The sequence below is a fragment of the Centruroides sculpturatus genome, unplaced genomic scaffold, assembly GCF_000671375.1.
Source record: "Centruroides sculpturatus isolate CEXI.00-Female unplaced genomic scaffold, Cexi_2.0 scaffold745, whole genome shotgun sequence".
Lineage (NCBI taxonomy): Eukaryota > Metazoa > Arthropoda > Arachnida > Scorpiones > Buthidae > Centruroides > Centruroides sculpturatus.
In genome coordinates this window covers 275,102-295,432 of record NW_019384870.1, presented here as the reverse complement: position 1 = coordinate 295,432, position 20,331 = coordinate 275,102, and the positions used below count along the sequence as shown (strand labels likewise).

Here is a 20,331-nt window from a genome sequence, read left to right as displayed (position 1 = left end):
TCTTTTAATTTAAACAGAAATCAGTATCAAACTATGCCTCCATCAGAAAATGAGAGAATGATGTTTCCTGTTGAGTCAACCTTAGATCAAAGAAACTTGTCATCAAATTATGATTTACAGTCACCTGCCTCCAGTGCCTCTTCATATCTGAATAAGCATTTGAATTCTATTGATAATAGTAGCACTATATCTGCCATACCTGAAGCCCACAGTTTACTTGTTAATTTAGTTTTGTCAGATTCAATGCTCAATCTCTTTAAAGACCATAACTTTGCCAGCTGCACCTTGTGTGTTTGTAACATGAATATCAAAGGTGCAGATTTTGGTATATATCTCCCAAGTTATCTTGTTCCATCTGTTACAGAAGAGCCTCAGGAGAAATGCACTTGTGGATTTAGTGCAGTTGTTAATCGTAATCTCAGTCATTGTTCAGGATTATTTTATGAAGATGAAGTCGAAATAACCGGTATTCATTATGAAGCGATAAATAGAAGAAGGCGTAGTCTTTCCTCAGTTGAATCGTCTGTCAAGAGAAATATGGAAAGTCGGACAATAACAAGTGAGAACAAAGAAGACGTCGGACAAGTGGACCAACTTCCATGTACCATTATCGATTTGATGACCGTTCAGTGTTCCACTTTATACTCTACGTGTTCATTGTTTTTTAAAGCCGTTCAATTACATTCAACCGAAAGAATTCATCCTCAGTATAATGCTCTTGAAATGTCAGATGGTTGCGAAATTTGTTTTCTCGGTTTAGATACGGGAAAGCAAGCTATAGACAATATAAATACCAATAAATTAGATGAGAATTTAAAGTCGACTTCTCTACATAAGTGGCCTTATTTACCAGGTAAATGATAAATTTTTTATAATTTCTAATTATACAGTTTTTTAGTTAAAGAATAATATATTCAAATTTGAACATATTTAATGTATATTAGTTTATTATTCATCTAGTAATATTGAAACTTTAGGATCAAGCATTGTAGATGTTTTAGTAGAACATATTAAGTGTGCTTAATGTGTTCTACTAAGTACATTGAAGGATCAAACACTAGCAATACATGGTTTTTATGTGTACAAATGTACTCTCTAGGTTAGTTTTTGACTTTTGACCACATCTGATTGCAAGTAGAGGAGTGCCTTTATTTTTAATTAGTATTGATATTTCATTCAAAATTAATATGACTATACAGTGGGTGATTGGATGACGAACATTTTCGCGAAAGATTTTTATGTTCAGATGATGAATACCTCACAGAATAAATAAAAGAAGTGACGTAAAATAATGAATACTGATTGGTCTTCCCTTGTCTTCAGGCAACAATTAGAAACTTTTTCGAGCGCAGGAGACATTGACATCAATGCTCAATTCGGTATATACTGATTAGATGGTATTGCTCCAAACTTTGAAACTCTCCCTTGTAATTCCATTTTTTTATTTTTCTGACAGAAACAATTCTTTTATAGTATTCGCAAGACTGTCGGGCAGGCACTTGTTAAGTTTTGTGTCAGTTTTTATTTTTTGAAAGGTGAAAGTATAATAGCAAAGGTAGAGAGTGGGCCAAAGATATCTGATGCTGCTGGGCAGTATGGCTTGAACAGGTCTAAAGTAGGGTGCAGTTCAATCTTATCTAAGAAAGATGCAGTATAATCAAGAAGACTCTAACAGCTAAAGGAGTAACAAAAATCGCCAGAATGAATTAATCAAATTCCCATAAAAACCTATGGTAAATCGATAATCAGTTAACAAACAATTTGGATAACAAACAAAGTCTTGTAATGGCCTATGTTTGTTAACTGATTGCCCACTGTATATTAAAATAAACTGAGGTTTTTTTTTTATAATTTCCTCTTTATTCATTTTTATCTGATTAGGTGATAAATAGTGTTCATAACTTACTTAAGCATTAACATTATTCAAATTTTTGTTCCAAACTGATAATCCAAAGCTTTATTTTCAAAAGATGAATTCTGTGTTTTTCATCTACAGTTATTTTTAATGTTTAAATTATATAACCAAATTTAAGATTAACATTTCAGTAAAAACAAACTAATTATACTTAATTTCTAACAATTTCTAGTAGTTTGCTTTATATCTAAGAAAGTTATTAAAATTGTGTATAAATACTGATCATTTTTATACATGAATATATTGTCAAACATCAAAGTTAGAATTGAAAATTATTATAAATATTTTATATAATATTTATTGTTATCCATATTTTTGTTTTTAGTGAAACTTCCAGTCAGTAGTCATGATACAGTTCATTTATTAAGGCTTCTTCAACCATTATTACAAGAAGCAGTTCAGAAGAAAACTTCTCATCGGGAAAACTCTCATATGTGGGAAATAACTTATGCCGTTTCTGGTCCATTGACATGGAGACAGTTTCATCGTTTAGCTGGAAGAGGTAACTACTTTCTCAAAACTTTTATTTATATAGTAGTAAAAAAATATTTTTATAGATAATTGGTAATTTGTTTCAATCAGTAATCAGTGTGTTGTATTGGACATGTATATTGCCCATTACAATGTTATATTCAATCTGTAATTGTTTTACTGTGTGATTAGCAAATGTGATGTGTTTGGGCTTCAAAATAATTTGGTAATATGCCACTTTTTGCCATTTTAAGTACCAATATCATAAGCCTGAGACTGGCTGACTTATTATATCATTATTTCAAAATATTTTGGTCAATATTATATTAAATTTTTAATTCATTTATAGGAACAGAAGATCAGTGTGAACCACAACCAATTCCATCTTTACTTGTTGGATATGATAAAGACTGGCTTGCATTATCACCATTTGCAGTAAAGTTTTGGGTAAGTGTGATGATGACTTATTTATTTTTTAAAATGAAATAACAAGAAAATTGTATGTTAGACTAATGGTTTTTAGGGTTTAACTGGTTTCTGGAAATCTGTTAAGTAAATCATTCATACACACACAATGTTATAAATTGAAATTATAATCTCTTAATGATGTAAAATGATTGATAAAATTTTAAGCAAATTAATTCTTATTAATGAATAGACATGGCAATTTTTGCAAACTGCCAATTGCAATTAACAAGTTTAATTGAGTTGTAATAACTAAGATCTTAAATACAGTAGAGAGTCGTTTATCCGAATCAATTGGGGACTGAGGTTGTTCGGACAACCGATTATGTATGAAAAAATATACAGTAGACCCCCCCCTATAACGTGGTAGTATCTACGGCATTATAGGGGGGTCGGCTGTATTTGTGTTGAATTTTTGTCGATGTTAAGCCAAACGTAAACTTTTTAAAATAATAATAGTGGCTATTGTATTGTTAAAAATTATTTCTTTATTTTTTACAAACATAATAAATATATTGAAAAATATAAAAACAAAAAAAAATTATACTTTAGAAGTTGATCTAGTATCAAAAATGTTTGATTCAGCACGACACACAGTCCTCAGAAAAACACCACACAAAAGTGCCAGTGCTGCCAGCTAAAACACACACACCAACAAAAAAAATATTGGAGTAGCCAAAGATTGCAGCACCACAGCACTAGCGAAAATTTAAAAATTTAAACTTGCCTACTGGAATGCTTTCGGTTAACCGACGTTTCGGATAAACAATGCTCTACTGCAGGGCTTCTTAAACTTTCTTTATTCACGACCCCATTTATGATTGTGATTTTTTTCGCGACCCCCCAAAAAAATATAAAATAAAGATGTATACAAGTTTGCAAAAACAATAATGGTGTATTACTACAGTTCACTCTTGTGTTACAACGGAACAGAGATAACTGAATACACTGAAAAGCGAAAACACTACACTAGTTCACACTAAAGTGTTGCTGAATCATTGTCTCACTGCACCAGAAGTGACACAAAGCGCAATTCACGAAACCTATGACACAAACCGTGCCATTTTCAAACTCACAAATTATTTTCAATATTTTGCATTAAAATCTCGCGACCCCAAGATTTCGCTAAGCGACCCCAAATGGGGTCGCGACCCATAGTTTAAGAAGTCCTGCTCTACTGTATTGAAAAATCAATCAAAATTTTGCAAACACAAAGTTGTTACTTTGTGTTTATTTTAAGTCATCTATAATTTTAAATGAAAAAAAAATTATAGTTTTATTACTTATAATTCAATATTATATATAATCAGATTATGTATAATTTAAATAAAATCAGACTGTTTTACTTTTTGGTCTGATCTCTCAAAACAGTTGTATGATTCTTTACTATAGAAAGGTGCTCACATCTGGCATAAATGATTGTAAGTCATGATGTGTACATATCTTAATAAAAACTGAGTCTTAATTTTTTTAATAAAATAAAGATTTATTAATAATTATTTTATTATATAATTTTTTTAAATTATGTTTTTTAGGATAAATTGTTACTAGAACCGTACTCAATGACAAGGGATGTTGCTTATATAGTTGTGGCTCCTGATAATGATTTTATTCTCGGACATGTAAAAACATTTTTTAAAGAGCTCAGTAATATATATGAACTTTGCAAGTTGGGAAGGCATTGCCCGATTACCAAAGTTTTAAGAGATGGCATAATGAGAGTCGGAAAAATAGCGGCAAAAAAATTGGCAGACGAGCCAGTAGATGAGTGGTTTAATCAGATAGGCAATGGTCCTGTTGCCAGCAAGTTAAAATTATATGCACAGGCATGTCGCCATCATTTAGGTAAATATTGCAATATTCTTGATGTTATAATTAAATATAAATATAGTAGCAATTTTAAAAGAACTGTTTTCAAAGTTTTTTTACTTAATACAATAAGTAAAATGTACATTTGGATGGAATACAAGAAATTTTGATTTCAGAAATATTGGAAAGGCTATTTTATTTATTGTATTTCTTGTAAAAATAATGATAAATTAATAGTTTTTAGTGATGATAACATTCTTATTAAAGTTAGAATAATACTTAAACTAAAAGATAATTGTTTTAATAGCATTTTTAATATTAATTATCTGTTTTTAGTAAATTTAAATACAGTGCAATTGCAATTTATGCAAGACTAGTTCTTATAAAAAAAAATACATGAAACTCAGGGGAATGTAATTCAGTAAATATAAATGTATACTAATATAATAATTTTTTCAGCTTATTTTATAAATTTAAAATTAAGAAAAGTTTTCTCTAATTAATATAAATAATAACAAAATAAAACTTACATAAAAGAAAGTTATTTTAAAAAAGTTTAACTGAAACTTAACTGTGTAATAAAAAAAAACTCAATTAATTTTCAAATTTTTCTCCTGTGATTTTGATTTCTTGAGTTCGCAGTTAATTAAAAGTAATTTTAGTCTTTATATGGGTAATATGATTTATTTATCATCAAAACTTATAAGATCGTGTTATTTCAGAATTGTCAAAATAAGATAAATTACAACTGCATTGTATCTAAAATAAGGAATGAAATTATATCAAATTAGTCATTGACATTGACTAGAAATAATGTGATCACTTGCAGTAGTGGTGATTTTCTACACCTACTAGATTTTTGCAGGCATTTTTCACCAAATTGATTGCTGATCTGTGTTTCCATGATGTTTTCATGCTTAACATGCTATCTATCTAACTGTATAAAAATTCTAATTGAAAAAACATTTTTTCTACTTGCCACAGGCTTTCAAAAAACTACTGCAGAAAATCACCAACTTACATATGCAATTATGTACAATTTTGTGCATTGTTACATGATTGTATGCATCAGGTGGTTTTTAACTCTGATGTCATATTTAACTGGGGCACGACATTATGTCTGAGACACTATGAACTTTAACAGTTTGTAATTTTGTGCCAAAAAAGAATAGAAAAATTATTTTCTGATTCTTCTGAGAAACACCTAAACCCTTCCACTGTTTATTTTTGGCTGAACTTGTTTTATATTTAGTCCATGCTGTTGCAAAGTTTGAAAGACTTCCTTTCCAATTATGGACATTACTTCTAATGAGGATGTCAAAAATCACTTGGATTAGTTTTTTGTATGCAAAGATCAAAACTTTTATGAACGTGGAAGCATGCTACTACCAAAAGATGGCAACAGGTATTGGACCAAAATGGTCAATATATAATTCAATAAAATATTTATATATTATAAGAAAATTTTTTCCCCCAATAAAAAATCTAAATTACTTTCTGAACAACCCTATTAATATTTAGAACTATATAAGGGAATTTTTTTAACAAGAATTTTTAAACTGATTCCATGCTACCATAAAAAAATGGGAACAATACTGTTGTCTGGACATTTAAAAAAATGGTTTTATTTATTACAAGTGATTTGCACGAGGAAGGCACTCAAAAGGAATATGATCATGTCAAGTGGAAGAAACTCATTTTTACTTTTCCATCTGTTATATATAACCAAAAGTATGGCAATCAGTCAAAACATGACCTCCCAAAATTTTACATTTTTGCAATTGGAGCCTTGAAATGTCAAGAAATCCAAAAAATAATTGGCGGGTTTTTCTGTATGTATCAGTGTGTGGGGGACAATTTTGTTCACCCTCTTTGAAGCTTAATCTCTTTTGCTTTATGTTGAAAATTTCTGAAATTTTGTATATTAAGGGATTGATGCTGTTAAAGGTATTGATGGGTTAAAGGTCAACAAATGGGGAGATAAAAGCAGTCATGTGTATCTTCAGTAGAGCCAGACTTAATGACAATTTTACTCATTATTAAGTAACATTTACAATTTTTATAAAATCAATCTCTATCCTCAAAATTAAGCTTTTTGCCATTTTATAATAGTTAAAAATATAAAAGGTTTTTTTAATGAAATATGATAGCGATTACCCAACATCACTGCCTGTAACCGGCGTTCTTCTTCTCCAATACGATGGTGCCACCAAATTTTGTGGGGAAAGTTAAGCAACTGTTTGCTGGATTTTTAGATAAAGGTGTTCAAGACACAAAAAAAAAACAATCTAATACTATATACAGTAGTGTCTGCTTGATTTGTCAATTGCATACATACTTTTGAGTAATAAACCAATTCTGGGAACTTTCTGAAACTACCTTGTATAAATACTTTGTTTATTATCAACATAGTATATTGATATAATGTAAGAAATGTAAGTGTTGATAATTCTTTCTATTTAAATAAAAATATTAAAATATTCAGGTTTAATGTAAGCTATTCTCTCTAAAATAATAATTATGCTGCAAGCTGAAAAAATAGTAGACTTATAAATTTCCACTGTCATTTGTCTGTCTTTCCTTAATCTCTAGAACAATGTTAGATAATTGAAAGTTAAGACCATATATGGAAAGCTTGGGGGCAGGAGACTCTAACTATATACAAACTTCCAGTTTGCACTGGAAGTCATGTTATTCCAATTCAAAAATTTTCCCCTGAAAGGTGTTAGTTTGACTGCACAACTATTGCTAACAGGAAACAGGGGGCAAGACACAGTACTAAATTGAAGTGGAAAGCCTATATTTTAAATTAAATAAATTAAAAATATGATTAAAAATTGCAGCCCAGCATTGTAACGATGGCACAATAAATAATTTCTTGTAGCTATGTACATTTATCAAATGTTAGCTATCAGGTGCCTTTCTCATACAAACAGACTGTAGGACCATATGTTACTAGTTTGCAATTAAATAGATTGCTTATATTAATGATTAAATATCTGTAATTGTAAAAATATATTCTGATTACTTTGTCATAGAAAATTAATTATAATTTATTTTTGTTAATAGCACCTCATTTGGCTACTCAACCATTAGATAGAACTCTTTTAGATAATTGTCCACCTCCAATGAAACCTCCAGATAAACCACTTGCTACCACAGTTGCTTCTCCCATGCCACCCAATACACCAGAAAATCAAGAAAAAGATCATGCCTCAACACCTAAACCTGCAGATTCAGGTAATATTAAAATAATGTTTTAATATTTCCTATTTGTTTAACAATTATTGGAAAATAGAATAATTTTAGAAACAATATTAATTAAAACAATTTTTTTACAAACTGTCAATGTAATTAATCAATATTTTGTGTTTATAAGCATTACAATTAATATATCTAAATAATTTTTTGTACTTGCATATAAATTTTTAATCTATTAATGGCATTTTTTAAAATTTTTATGCTTTTCAAATAATTTTTTTTATATCCATTTCAACAATATTAGTCTGAAAAATATAGATAAACATTTTTTAAAATACAGATAACTTTAACAGTGGATTTATGTTTATTAAATAAGGTATATGTTATTAAATTATACTTCTTTGTCATCAACATTTTACCATGAACATTTGTTACATTTGTAAATGTAATAAAATAAAAGTTTTGATATTGTATTAATTATATTTTCAGTATAAAATGTCAGAAGTTAATAACTGTTCAGAAGTCAAAAGTACTAACTATAACTGCTCATCAAAAATGATTTTAGAAAGTTCATTTTTTGTTGGATAGACTATTGTTTATTAATGTACAATGTATATTCAGTATTCTTAATCTAAATAAATTGTTTTTTAATATTTTAGAAAATACTCATGACCCAAGTTCAGCTGGAAGTAATGCAAATCAAAATACCGGAACAACTACAAATAATAGTGGAGGTACCCAAGATCCTTGGGATGGTGAGGACGAACAACAACCTCCAGCATTGATTATTTATATTGTCGAACCATTTACTTACGGTAGTCTAGACAATGATCTGTATCGTCTGTCTACTATTGGTCTCTTACGCTGTTACGCTCACATGTTGCGTTTTTTACCAGAGCAAATACAAAACAGTATACATTTACAGGTAATCTGTAAATTATGAAATTATTGATATCTAATTATGTTAATTATCCTAAATCAAATTACTCGATTTTGTTGTTAATACTAAATTAAGTTTTTAATTGTTATTTAATATAGCTTGTGACGCTTGACTCAGTTATGTGGCTTGGGAAAGACGAAAATGGTAGCAAAAGACAAGAACAGTTAAAAGCATTGGCATTCACTGTTTTCTCTCAGTGCCGTCGATTACTTACTCATAATTCTACAGTAAAGTCTTTAACTGGTTTTGGTCCTGCTGCATCCCAAGATATCTTTTTAAGAGGTAGAAATGTAAGTATTTTTATGTATTATATTTTTCACATTAAAGTTTAATGTGTTTTGAAGTTATTTTATGTTATAAAATTAATTCATTGAAGTAAAATTTAATATGTTGTATTTCAATGAATATGTCTGTATAAAAAAGAAACATTGTTAAAATTTGTTGTACTGACCAACTGAATCTACTACAGAATCATGAATATATTTCATCATTTTTAGAACACTCCCTCATTTTTATAATTATGTTTGCATTTTGATCTCAAAACTTATTTGTCATATCATGAATAAGATGAATGAACTATCAGTATAGTATATTTTGGCATAAAACTTTTTTGCCAGCATAAGTGTAATGGAAATGGCACTTATAATCTTGGTTGTGACTATTTTTTAAGGGCCATATTTGAAGCCATGGTCAAGTCATTCTGGATTTGGTACAAATCAAAAGCATGACTGTAGCACTGTGAAACAACAACTTTTTTTTATCATTCCTTACGTATGATGATGATAATTGTTAAAATAAATACAGAAAAAATAAAGTAGGAAATAATTTTTAATATCCATAATATCCAATGACATCCATTCCAGAGTTAACTGCTCTTATTTGCTGTATCGAATTATAAGTTCGGTTCACATTCACTAACATAAATAAAAATAGAAAGTGTAAAAATGATTTTTCAGTGCCCACCAGTGGCCAAGTGGTTTTCGTACCCTGAACATTGTGAGTTCGGTCGTGGGTTCAGACCTCACTCAGACGGTTGGCCATGTGGAGTTTTCTGGGTTTTCTCCACGTCTGAAATGCCTAAATAGGGGCCAGTTTCCCTTAAAAAGACCTCCCAGAAGGCATTACCCTAGGCAGATCGCCTAAGTGTTGCATTGCCATAATTTGCCATAAAATCAAATTTGCTATATGAAAATACGTAAATCATAAAAATGATTTATTTTTATATAGCAAATTTGATTTCCACTGCTGTTATATTATCATTAAAAGAAGAAGGCAGATGATAACAGCAAATTGCCTTTTATGTTTGCTTCATCCATTTATCAGAAAAGAAAAATTTTTTAAAATAATTATAAGAGTATAACTTTAAAATCTTTTGACTCCTATATTTAAATGTCTTTTTTATCTCCAGAAATTTGTTATTTTAATTTCTGGCAAATATTTTTTTGCTAATGGAAAAGGCTAATGGAAAAGTTTAATGAGTTAAAATGTGATCTTTGTTTACATACAGAAAAATTTATTAGAAAGAATGTTCCTGTCAATGCAATATTTATTTCTGTTTCTGCCTTTCACTAGCAATTTGTTCACAGTATGAAAAAGCTTAAAATTAAGGCATTAAAAATATTTTAATATGATATTTTAAGTTTATTTTGACATTTATTATATTTTTATTTGATATATAAAACAAAAATGAAATGATATTTTATAAAATTTTTCTTTCCTGATTGTTCAACAAATGATATATGCTTTCTTATTGATGTATTGTAATTATCAGGCCATTCAATAGGATACTGAAATTGTTTTTTGAAATTTGTATTGATAGAATAAAGCAGAAAAGTATTTTTGTAAAAATTTATTTCATTATTGTTTTTTAACCTGAAAATTGCTTAATAATAATTAAATTTTATCTGAATGTTGCTTTTAATTATTATAAAATGACTTTCTACACTGAAAAGTTTTAAAAAATGAAGCAAATAAAGCAAAATTTTAATGACATCATTTTTAATTTTGATTTCACTAGTTAAATAGCATAAAATAATGTTGTTATGTGTAAATAAAAGAAAATGTTGTACAGTTAAGCTAGAGCTATCATTTTAAATACAGCATGTTCAAGAAAGATCTTTATCATTCTAAACATTAATAACAAAAATACTAACAGGTGAAATAAAATGCAGTTTGCTGCAAAAGAATGAAGAAATCTAAGAGTTTCTTTACAGTACCTTCAATGTAGCTGTACATGAGCTCTGTTAGTAGCACGAACAATGTCAAGTCTGTACTCAATTTCCCTCCAAGTGTTTTTTACATTTGCAGTGTAACAGTGAAGATTGCTAATTGTATCATTTCCTTTAAAACGGATATCAGAAACAGGTGTTTGATAAACTGTGTCTTTAACATAACCCCAAAAAAAAGAAATCCAGTGGAGTTATGTCGGGCAATCGTGGAGGCCAAGGTATGGGTCCTCATCACAATTGGCAATCTACGTCAGGCAACTGATACCAGAAGAAACTCTTAGATTTCTTCATTCTTTTGCAGCAAACTGCATTTCATTTCACCTGTTAGTATTTTTGTTGTTAAGGTTTAGAATGATAAAGATCTTTCTCTGACATGCTGTATATATAATTCTTTTTAGTTATCAGACTTTACTTTATAACAATAAAAATAACAATAAGTTTAAAATAATGAGCTTATTAAGAAGATAATTATTGTATTACATATGTAAACCATCAAAGTTTTTTTGAAATGACATCACTATAACTGATAGGAAATAATAATTACCAGAAATTTGACATTCCTACCTAAATTTGAATGCAAAAAACTGAATGGAGGGAACTAAAAGCAAGATATTTGCATTTGGTGATTTTGGGAAAAATTACAATGGCAGATGAACATATCTGTTGTGCTTAACTAATTTTTTTTTACAGTTTTTAGAGTCTTAATGATTTTTAGAGAGAGAGTTGTTTGAGCTTATAATTGTAATTTAAAATTAGTATATAAAATGCTCCCTCATATAACCTCCACTCTGATTGTTTTTTAAATGCAGATAACCCATACAAGTTTTCCACGTTAAATTACAATAATGGAATATCACTATAAACATAAATGCCTTTATAATGATGCAGAAAATGCAATAGTTGGTATGTGCAAAAATTGACTTGAAGAGAATATGTAAACTATACAGAATTATTAATAAAAATATAAATACTGAATATAAATATAAATTTTAAAAAAATCATTAATACATCTATGAATTCTGCTTATTAAGGCAACTAAATATTATTATTTTTTTTATTTTTTTTCAAAACAATTTTTAGTTCAGTTTAAGCCATCTTCAGCTCAAATTACTTTATATGAGATATTCTAAGAACAAAAGTTAAAACTAAAAAATGTAATAAAACAAATTAAAAAGAAGAATAAATTTTAAAGGTTTTTTAAAAAATTAAATTTAAAATGTTTGTTCTAAGTTTTAAGTTCAATATGAATGTGTTCTTTTTAATCTTTGTTTTGTATGGTGTTCTTAGATTATCTTATGTAAAGTTGTTTGAACTGAAGATGACTCAAGATTTAGCTGAAAACTTTTTAAAAATAAAGAAATTTAAGTATTTAGTTGCTTTAATAAGCAAAATTTTACAGATGTATTTTAGTATGGTGCCAGGTCTTACTAATTATTAAAAAAAAAAAAATTATATTTTATTAGTGCATATACAATAATAATTACAATTTTCTGTATTTGTGTTTTGATCTACATTTGTAAAGATTTTTTTATGAATACTGTTTATGGTTAATTTTTGAAATTATTTAGTGTATATATATTAACAATATTTTTAAGTAATGCTGAATAATTTAATTTTCAGGAAAGAAATTCTGGACCACAACGAATGTTCAGTTTACCTTTTATCCTTGCTCCATTGAAGGATAAACAGACAGAATTAGGTGAAATGTTTGGTGATCGCAGAGAAAAATCTCATATTCTGTATTGTATATATTGTCTTACTGAAGACCAGAGGTATCTTTTAGCTACTTGTACAAATGATAAAGGTGATATGCTGGAAACATGTTGTATAAATATTGAAATTCCTAATCGGTAAATATTATTTATTAATTGTTATAAATTGCAAAGTCACATATTTATTTATTTTTATTAATTCACTTGTTTATTTTTTATAGAACTAGGAGAAAAAAGGCTTCTGCTCGCAAAATTGGTTTACATAAATTACTTCAATTCATCTTAGAAGTTCTTTCTACATCTGTTCAGCCATGGCGCTTGGTAATAGGTAGACTAGGGAGATTAGGACATGGTGAACTGAGAGAATGGGCATTGCTATTGGGACGCAAGTCTCTTCTCTGTTATAGTAGACAGTTAAGAGATTTGTGTCAACAATGTGCTGTTTTAGGGCCTATAGATACTCCATCCATTTTGTCAGCATGTTTGATCTCTTTAGAACCTGATTCCGCATTGCGCATAATGCCCGATCAGTTTACGCCTGATGACAGGTTTAGTAGTAGTTGTAATTCTTGTGATCTTAGTACTCCTGAAGATGCTACTTGTACACACATACTGGTCTTCCCTACTTCAGCAACTACACAGGTATTTCACATTTATATATAATAATTTGACAAATAATTATGTATGCAATGGTTTTTCTTTCATTTTGTTTTTTAGTCATCTCAAGCCACATTTCAACAAGAACATATAGATCCACTTTCAACTACTTTGGGAGATGAAGATATATTGCAAGCATTGAATGAAGATGATATTACACACGACATAAATGATATTACTCATGACATTTTTCGTTGGGGTGAGAGTCCGACACAAAGTCCTGGAAATTCACCACATCGGGATTCAATTTCACAGCCAGGAAGCCCAAGTGGTGGTGGTGGAGGAAGACATTCACCATTTCCTCCTGGTGGACCAAATAGAGTATGTTTTTATAATTAGTTTTATTATTACTATTTTTTAATAATGAAAAACTCTTATAATATTGAAAATAACTCTTTAAATTATAGTTTGGCAAAATGAAATCTTTCAATATTCAATAGTGGTCAGAATTTTACACTATAATTCGTTAAATTAATAAATGTAACATTTATATTTATTTTCATTCACATATTGGATAACCAACAAACAAATTTAAAAATTTTGTAACATTATTTAATATAGTTCTTTAATAAAAATTTTGTGTGTGAATTAAACATTAATACTCTTAGTCCAAAGTTTAGCAACATCTGTACTTTAACAAAAACATTTTTATTTAACATTTTTAGAACTTGTTTTTGAGAAACTTAATGCTTTGTTGGATAACCAAAAGTTTTAATCACTGCAGCACAGTCTTTGTGGTGTACAGTCTACTGAAGTTATATATATTCACTGAATGATGTGATTGTCACATTTAGTGAATATATATGACTTCCCTTGCTTCTTTTATTATTTCAAACAATTTTGTCTGATTTTTCTGGCTATTTCCACATCTTTCTATAGAATTTTGATGAGATTTGGAGTAGGAGAATATGCTTGCCATGGCTAAACTTACACTTGTTTTACAGTTCTGTTTGTGCAGTTTGAGTCATGAAAAATTTTCTTTGGCAAATGACAACATAATCTTTTTTAATATTTCTTTATATACATGTTGATCCTTGTGACCTTTAGTGCAATGGATTGGACCTGTTCCACACCCTCTAAAACATCTCCAAACCATCACAGATCTGCCAACAGTGAAGAAACCTCTCTTCACTATTGGTTGAATTATTTCTCACACATGTTCTAACATAAGAGATGAATTATTGGTGAAAAATCATGCACTCATCTAAGTAGGTATCAGAAGCCATAGTACCAATGGCTATGAAGGCTTCTGACACTGTACTATTCAATCCAATTTTATAAGAAATACGTGATGCTTGCCACCCCAAGTATTTCTTATAAAAATTTTTTATACCCTTTGAATTTATTTTCATCTACAGTGGAACCTCCATTAACAAACACTCCCAAATAGTGGACACTTCTACTTAATGAACATTTTTACAATCTCCAGACCCTTCAAATAGGACATGTTGTAAAGTACTATTATTATTTTTCCGACTTTCCAACGATTATCGACACTACTGTGTGCCGGAAATAGCCGTTCCCTAACGGGTACTTTACGCGGATTCGCGTTAGTGTGCCAGGCCTGGACTTTAAGCGTGCACCGAATTAAATAATGACAAAGTTTGTCAATAACAAAATCAAATATTTAATTAAACTTCTAGTAATAAACTATATACAGTATTTAGTAGAAATCAAACAATAATTTATTCAATGAAATTCAACAAGAATCAANTGGCTACTTTAATATTATTTTTGTTAAATTTTTGCGTGTTTTAGCTGGCATCAACGGCTCGACCATTGAAGGGAGACCAATATTTAAACGAGACTTAATTTTCTAATTATGAGTGGTTGTTTGTTTTGTGAGCAATAAAATAATTTAAAAATAATTTTTAACGATACAATAGCGACGATTATTATTTTAGAAAAAATTTGTTAGGCTAAACATCAATGAAAATTCAACGCAAAGTTGGTTAATAGTGATATACTAATAAACTAATTACATGGGATATACTAATATTCTAATATACTATACTAATAATGTATTTTTTTCTTCTTTTTCGGTTATCCGATTTTTTTCAGTTATCCAACCAACCTGAGTTCCCAATTGAGTCAGATAATCAATGCTTTACTGTATAATGTATATATTTTATTATATATGCTACATACATAAATAAGAGGTGTATACAACTTTTTACAAAACACACTGGTAATGATGATGTTCACATTATGCTACATGTACTTTTCAGTATATTTACATTCCTAATGCAAATTTTATGTTTTCATAATCTATTGTATTCTTTACTGTATGTTAAAATACAATATGGTCACTGCCGGCATATACCTTTAAATAGCAAACACCTCTGAATAGCAGACACCTCTACTTAATGGACATTTTTACAATCCCTAGACCCTTCAAAAAGGACATTTATAATATTTACCTCTAAATAATGGATGCTGTCATCTATCCCCAACCTTACAAAAAATGTAAAGTCCTACCTTCAATATTCTGAAAGAATTAATTATGTACGAAATACTTTAAAACAAAAACAACAAATTGGTTGAAATACTCTTTCAGACGATGAATTTTGACCACAGGCATCATATAAAGACTGGCTTAAAATAGGAATAGGGGAGGAGAGCATGTTATAAGAAGTCAAACAATATTCTTTTATCTGTTAGAGAAATTTAATCTGGTTAAGTTGTCAATCACCATTTATCATTATACATATTAATGTTGGAATTAAGCTTATGATATCAAAAAACTATAAACTTTCCCAAAGTTTCATTCAGCAAGAATCATAGTATGGTAGTAATGAAAAAAGAAACTTAAGATCATAAATGCAAGAAAACTGAATATCTTTGCACATTTTAAAGTGGTTGGCAAATTGCACACAACCTTTGAACTTTCACCAAACAAACAGTGTTGTTGTAACTGTTTTAACAGCTTTGTGGTGGTTAAAGTGTAATTTTTAATAATTTAATAAATCAGTTATTGAAAAGAGCAAAAAATGTTTGAGAAGTAACACCTACTTGATAACTACAAAGCAGACAAATCCCTGTGTTGATTTTTATTAGTTGCTTAGATCATAAATGATGATATAAATGTAACAATTCCAAATATATTTCCCACTCCTTGAAGCAAATTGCATATTCTTAACCCAAACATTTGAATGAAATCTGAATTCTTAACCTGACATTTGAATGAAATTCAATTAAAATGAGATTTTTACAGCTGAAAAAATAAATAATACAGTAGAGCATCGATTATCCGACCCCTGATTAACCGTCACATCGGTTAACCGATCGTTCTAGTCAGCAAATTTCAAATGTCCGCTAGTGATGTGGCACTACAATATTTGGCTATGTCTTGGCTACTTTAATATTATTTTTGTTAAATTTTTGCGTGTTTTAGCTGGCATCAACGGCTCGACCATTGAAGGGAGACCAATATTTAAACGAGACTTAATTTTCTAATTATGAGTGGTTGTTTGTTTTGTGAGCAATAAAATAATTTAAAAATAATTTTTAACGATACAATAGCGACGATTATTATTTTAGAAAAAATTTGTTAGGCTAAACATCAATGAAAATTCAACGCAAAGTTGGTTAATAGTGATATACTAATAAACTAATTACATGGGATATACTAATATTCTAATATACTATACTAATAATGTATTTTTTTCTTCTTTTTCGGTTATCCGATTTTTTTCAGTTATCCAACCAACCTGAGTTCCCAATTGAGTCAGATAATCAATGCTTTACTGTATAATGTATATATTTTATTATATATGCTACATACATAAATAAGAGGTGTATACAACTTTTTACAAAACACACTGGTAATGATGATGTTCACATTATGCTACATGTACTTTTCAGTATATTTACATTCCTAATGCAAATTTTATGTTTTCATAATCTATTGTATTCTTTACTGTATGTTAAAATACAATATGGTCACTGGCATATACCTTCGAATAGTAGACACCTCTAAATAGTAGACAAACTTCTTGGTCCTGATGGTGTCCACTATTCAGAGATTATACTGTATTGTGTCAGTTTTATTAATGTAGTGGTATTATTTCTTTGCTAAATGTATTACTTAGGTTAACAGGCACTCAGCTTTTGTCATCTAGCACAATGATTTTTCCAGAATTTAAGTGCTTGTTTTTTCAATATACTTGTGATGGTTTGTTTTTGTGCACTATTTCTAGTCTTTGTTGTAAGTAGATAAAATACTTCTAACAGTAGATTTTATTACTAACTTGTTCATCTTTAACAAATATTTTTGGTTGATACAGAATGCTAATCATATTACCAGCATAGTGCTCTAATAAGTTTGGATTATGCTTAAACACTTGAGAGATTGTTGATAACTTCATTGGCTGTTTTTGAACAATGGATAATTGCACATCATCATATACTCAGCACTTCAATGTTTTTATAATAATATGATAAGAAGTTGCAAAATGATCTATCTATGCAAAGTGAAGATAGGTCTTAAATTATTATAGTTAGCTACATTTTTGTAGTAATGGCTAATTCTGATAACCAAAGCTTCATTTCTTATTCTTTTCTCATAATTACTTGGGCTTCTGAAATAAACTTTTGCAAAATGATTCAACTAGAAACTTGCTACAACAAGACATGTGCAATGTGCAACTGACATGAGAGTGCATGATGTAACAATATAATAAATGCTAGTTCTGCAACATCTTAGGCACTTGTTAATACAGTTCCATACCTGGAGAAGTCTCAATTGATTTTAGAGCCAAACCTTCAAAAACTAGGGAATCTTGATGAAATCTGGAGAAGTGGCAATTATAATCACTATGATTGCATTTAAATTTGCATATTCAGTAGTAGCATTCCAGTTTAAATTACTTTACCAATAATTTTTAAAATCTTATTATAGTTTTTGTATGCATAATAAGGTGAATTCATATTTAAAACAATAGATGAAAAAATACTTCAAATTATTATATATAAAATTTAGTCATAAACCTTTATTTTGAGAATAAATAATTTTAATTTTACAATTAAAATCTTTAAAATGATTTTTTTAAATATTCATTAAATAATTTAATCAAAGCTATTAATATATTTGTAGGGATTGAGTGGAATGACTGTTGAATCCCAAGAAGAACCTTTACAATTATTACAACAGCCTTTAGCTCTTGGCTATTATGTATCAACTGCAAAAACAGGTCCCTTACCAAAATGGTTTTGGTCATCCTGTCCACATTTAGAAGAAGTATGTCCTGTATTTTTAAAGGTTTGTATTATTTTGTTTTTTAAATGGTATAATTATTTTCAGAAGCATAACTCTCTAATAATTTTTTAACAATAATTCCTCTGATGACAAATGATATATTATTTGAAAATATTAGCCTTTTTTAAACTGAATTCAGTCAAGCTGTAAATTTCTTTCCTTTCATCATCCATCATAAATGAATTTAAAATAAATAAATAAATATATATATATATATATAATTACATCAAATGATTCTAATGTTTAGTATTTCTTGTTCAAGAATTGTATATATATTATGAGTGGCCAAACTGGCTCTTCTAGACCTTTATTGCTGCTCCCATATATTCCCATATCCCACACAGTTTCTTTTTATGAACTTGGTACATATTGTGTACGTGTACTCTATATAATATTTTTGTAAGTTTTTTGACTATTACATTGTATAATATACATAGAAATGATAAGTGAAACTTACAACTTAATCTTGAACTGGCAATTGAAAGCTTAGATCATATTCATAAAGTCAAAGGAGTTAAACGATTACTGGTACTTTATGATGACTAGGTAAACAAAGTAACAGTGATGTTTACTATAGAACAGTGATAATTGTATGTATGTATATATACATACATATATGTATGTATGTATGTATGTATATATAGTTAAAATCTTATAAACAGAGGGTGCAGCTCTTCAGTAGGCATTCCAATAGAGAATGTGGCACTTGTCTATTTTCGATAGACACTGTAGAGCTCCTATTATGACAAAACTCGGCCACTCAATATATATTATTAGAAAGTAATGTAAATTATATATAATCAAATCTTAATACAATGCTATCCTCATAAAGTACTAATGAATACTCACAAACAAATCTTCCTCATAAGTATTAAATAGACAACTTTCAGTATCTCTTAGTTAATAGTTAATAAATGTTATTTTGCAGATGACAATAAAAACAATATTTTATAAAGGTAAATCACACATTTACTAATGTAGGAGTTAGCAAATCTCATTTAATATTGCTTTAATTTTTGTAAAATTTATCATCTGTTAGTAAATTTTTATGCTATCTGGACACTGTACTAGTTTGCATTGTAAACAATATCAAATCATATGAATTTCAAACTCCCAAACTAAACATTGTGTGCAGATATCATTACTACATATAATTCTTATTGTCAGAGCTTGATATTTTGGTTTAGCATCATATTCAATTTACTGTCTGTTTCACAGGTAAACAAATGGTGGTACCAAATAAAGAATTGACTATATAGTGTTTGTTTCTTATTTTAAAATTTTAAATAAATATTTTGAAAAGAAATAAGGGAGTTGTAGATTTTACCAAAGTTTATCATACTAGTAATAATAAATAATACTGAAATTTGTCATCAATCTTAGTTATTTTTAAAATTTTTACTAATAAATACTGGAATGTTTTTAGTTAAATAAAATATTCCAGAATTTGGTTTCATAGTTACTAAATTATATTATTGTTGTTTAATAAAATAAATCTCTAATAATAGTGTATCTTCATAAAAAACTAAGGAGTAATTCATTATTTATTTGTTTTTTAAGTAAAAGTTTTTCTTTGTAAGCTTAAATGAAATACTTAGCTTGAGATTTAAGTAATCATTTGCAGTCTCATTTTGTATTCTGTTCATTACTATTGTTTTTCCTCCAAGTTACAATGT

General features: G+C 28.6%; 1 protein-coding gene across 1 annotated transcript in view; it reads left to right on the top strand.

The window, feature by feature from the left end:
* Positions 1–20,331, top strand: part of LOC111630884 (mediator of RNA polymerase II transcription subunit 13-like) — a 145,816-nt gene that overhangs the window by 111,194 nt on the left and 14,291 nt on the right. The window contains exons 17-27 of the mRNA XM_023375043.1: positions 18–853; positions 2,241–2,417; positions 2,736–2,833; positions 4,387–4,696; positions 7,730–7,900; positions 8,521–8,786; positions 8,900–9,091; positions 12,650–12,879; positions 12,963–13,383; positions 13,459–13,719; positions 18,494–18,658. Coding sequence (XP_023230811.1) covers positions 18–853; positions 2,241–2,417; positions 2,736–2,833; positions 4,387–4,696; positions 7,730–7,900; positions 8,521–8,786; positions 8,900–9,091; positions 12,650–12,879; positions 12,963–13,383; positions 13,459–13,719; positions 18,494–18,658 — 3,127 coding nt within the window. The remainder of the gene's footprint in view (positions 1–17; positions 854–2,240; positions 2,418–2,735; positions 2,834–4,386; positions 4,697–7,729; positions 7,901–8,520; positions 8,787–8,899; positions 9,092–12,649; positions 12,880–12,962; positions 13,384–13,458; positions 13,720–18,493; positions 18,659–20,331) is intronic.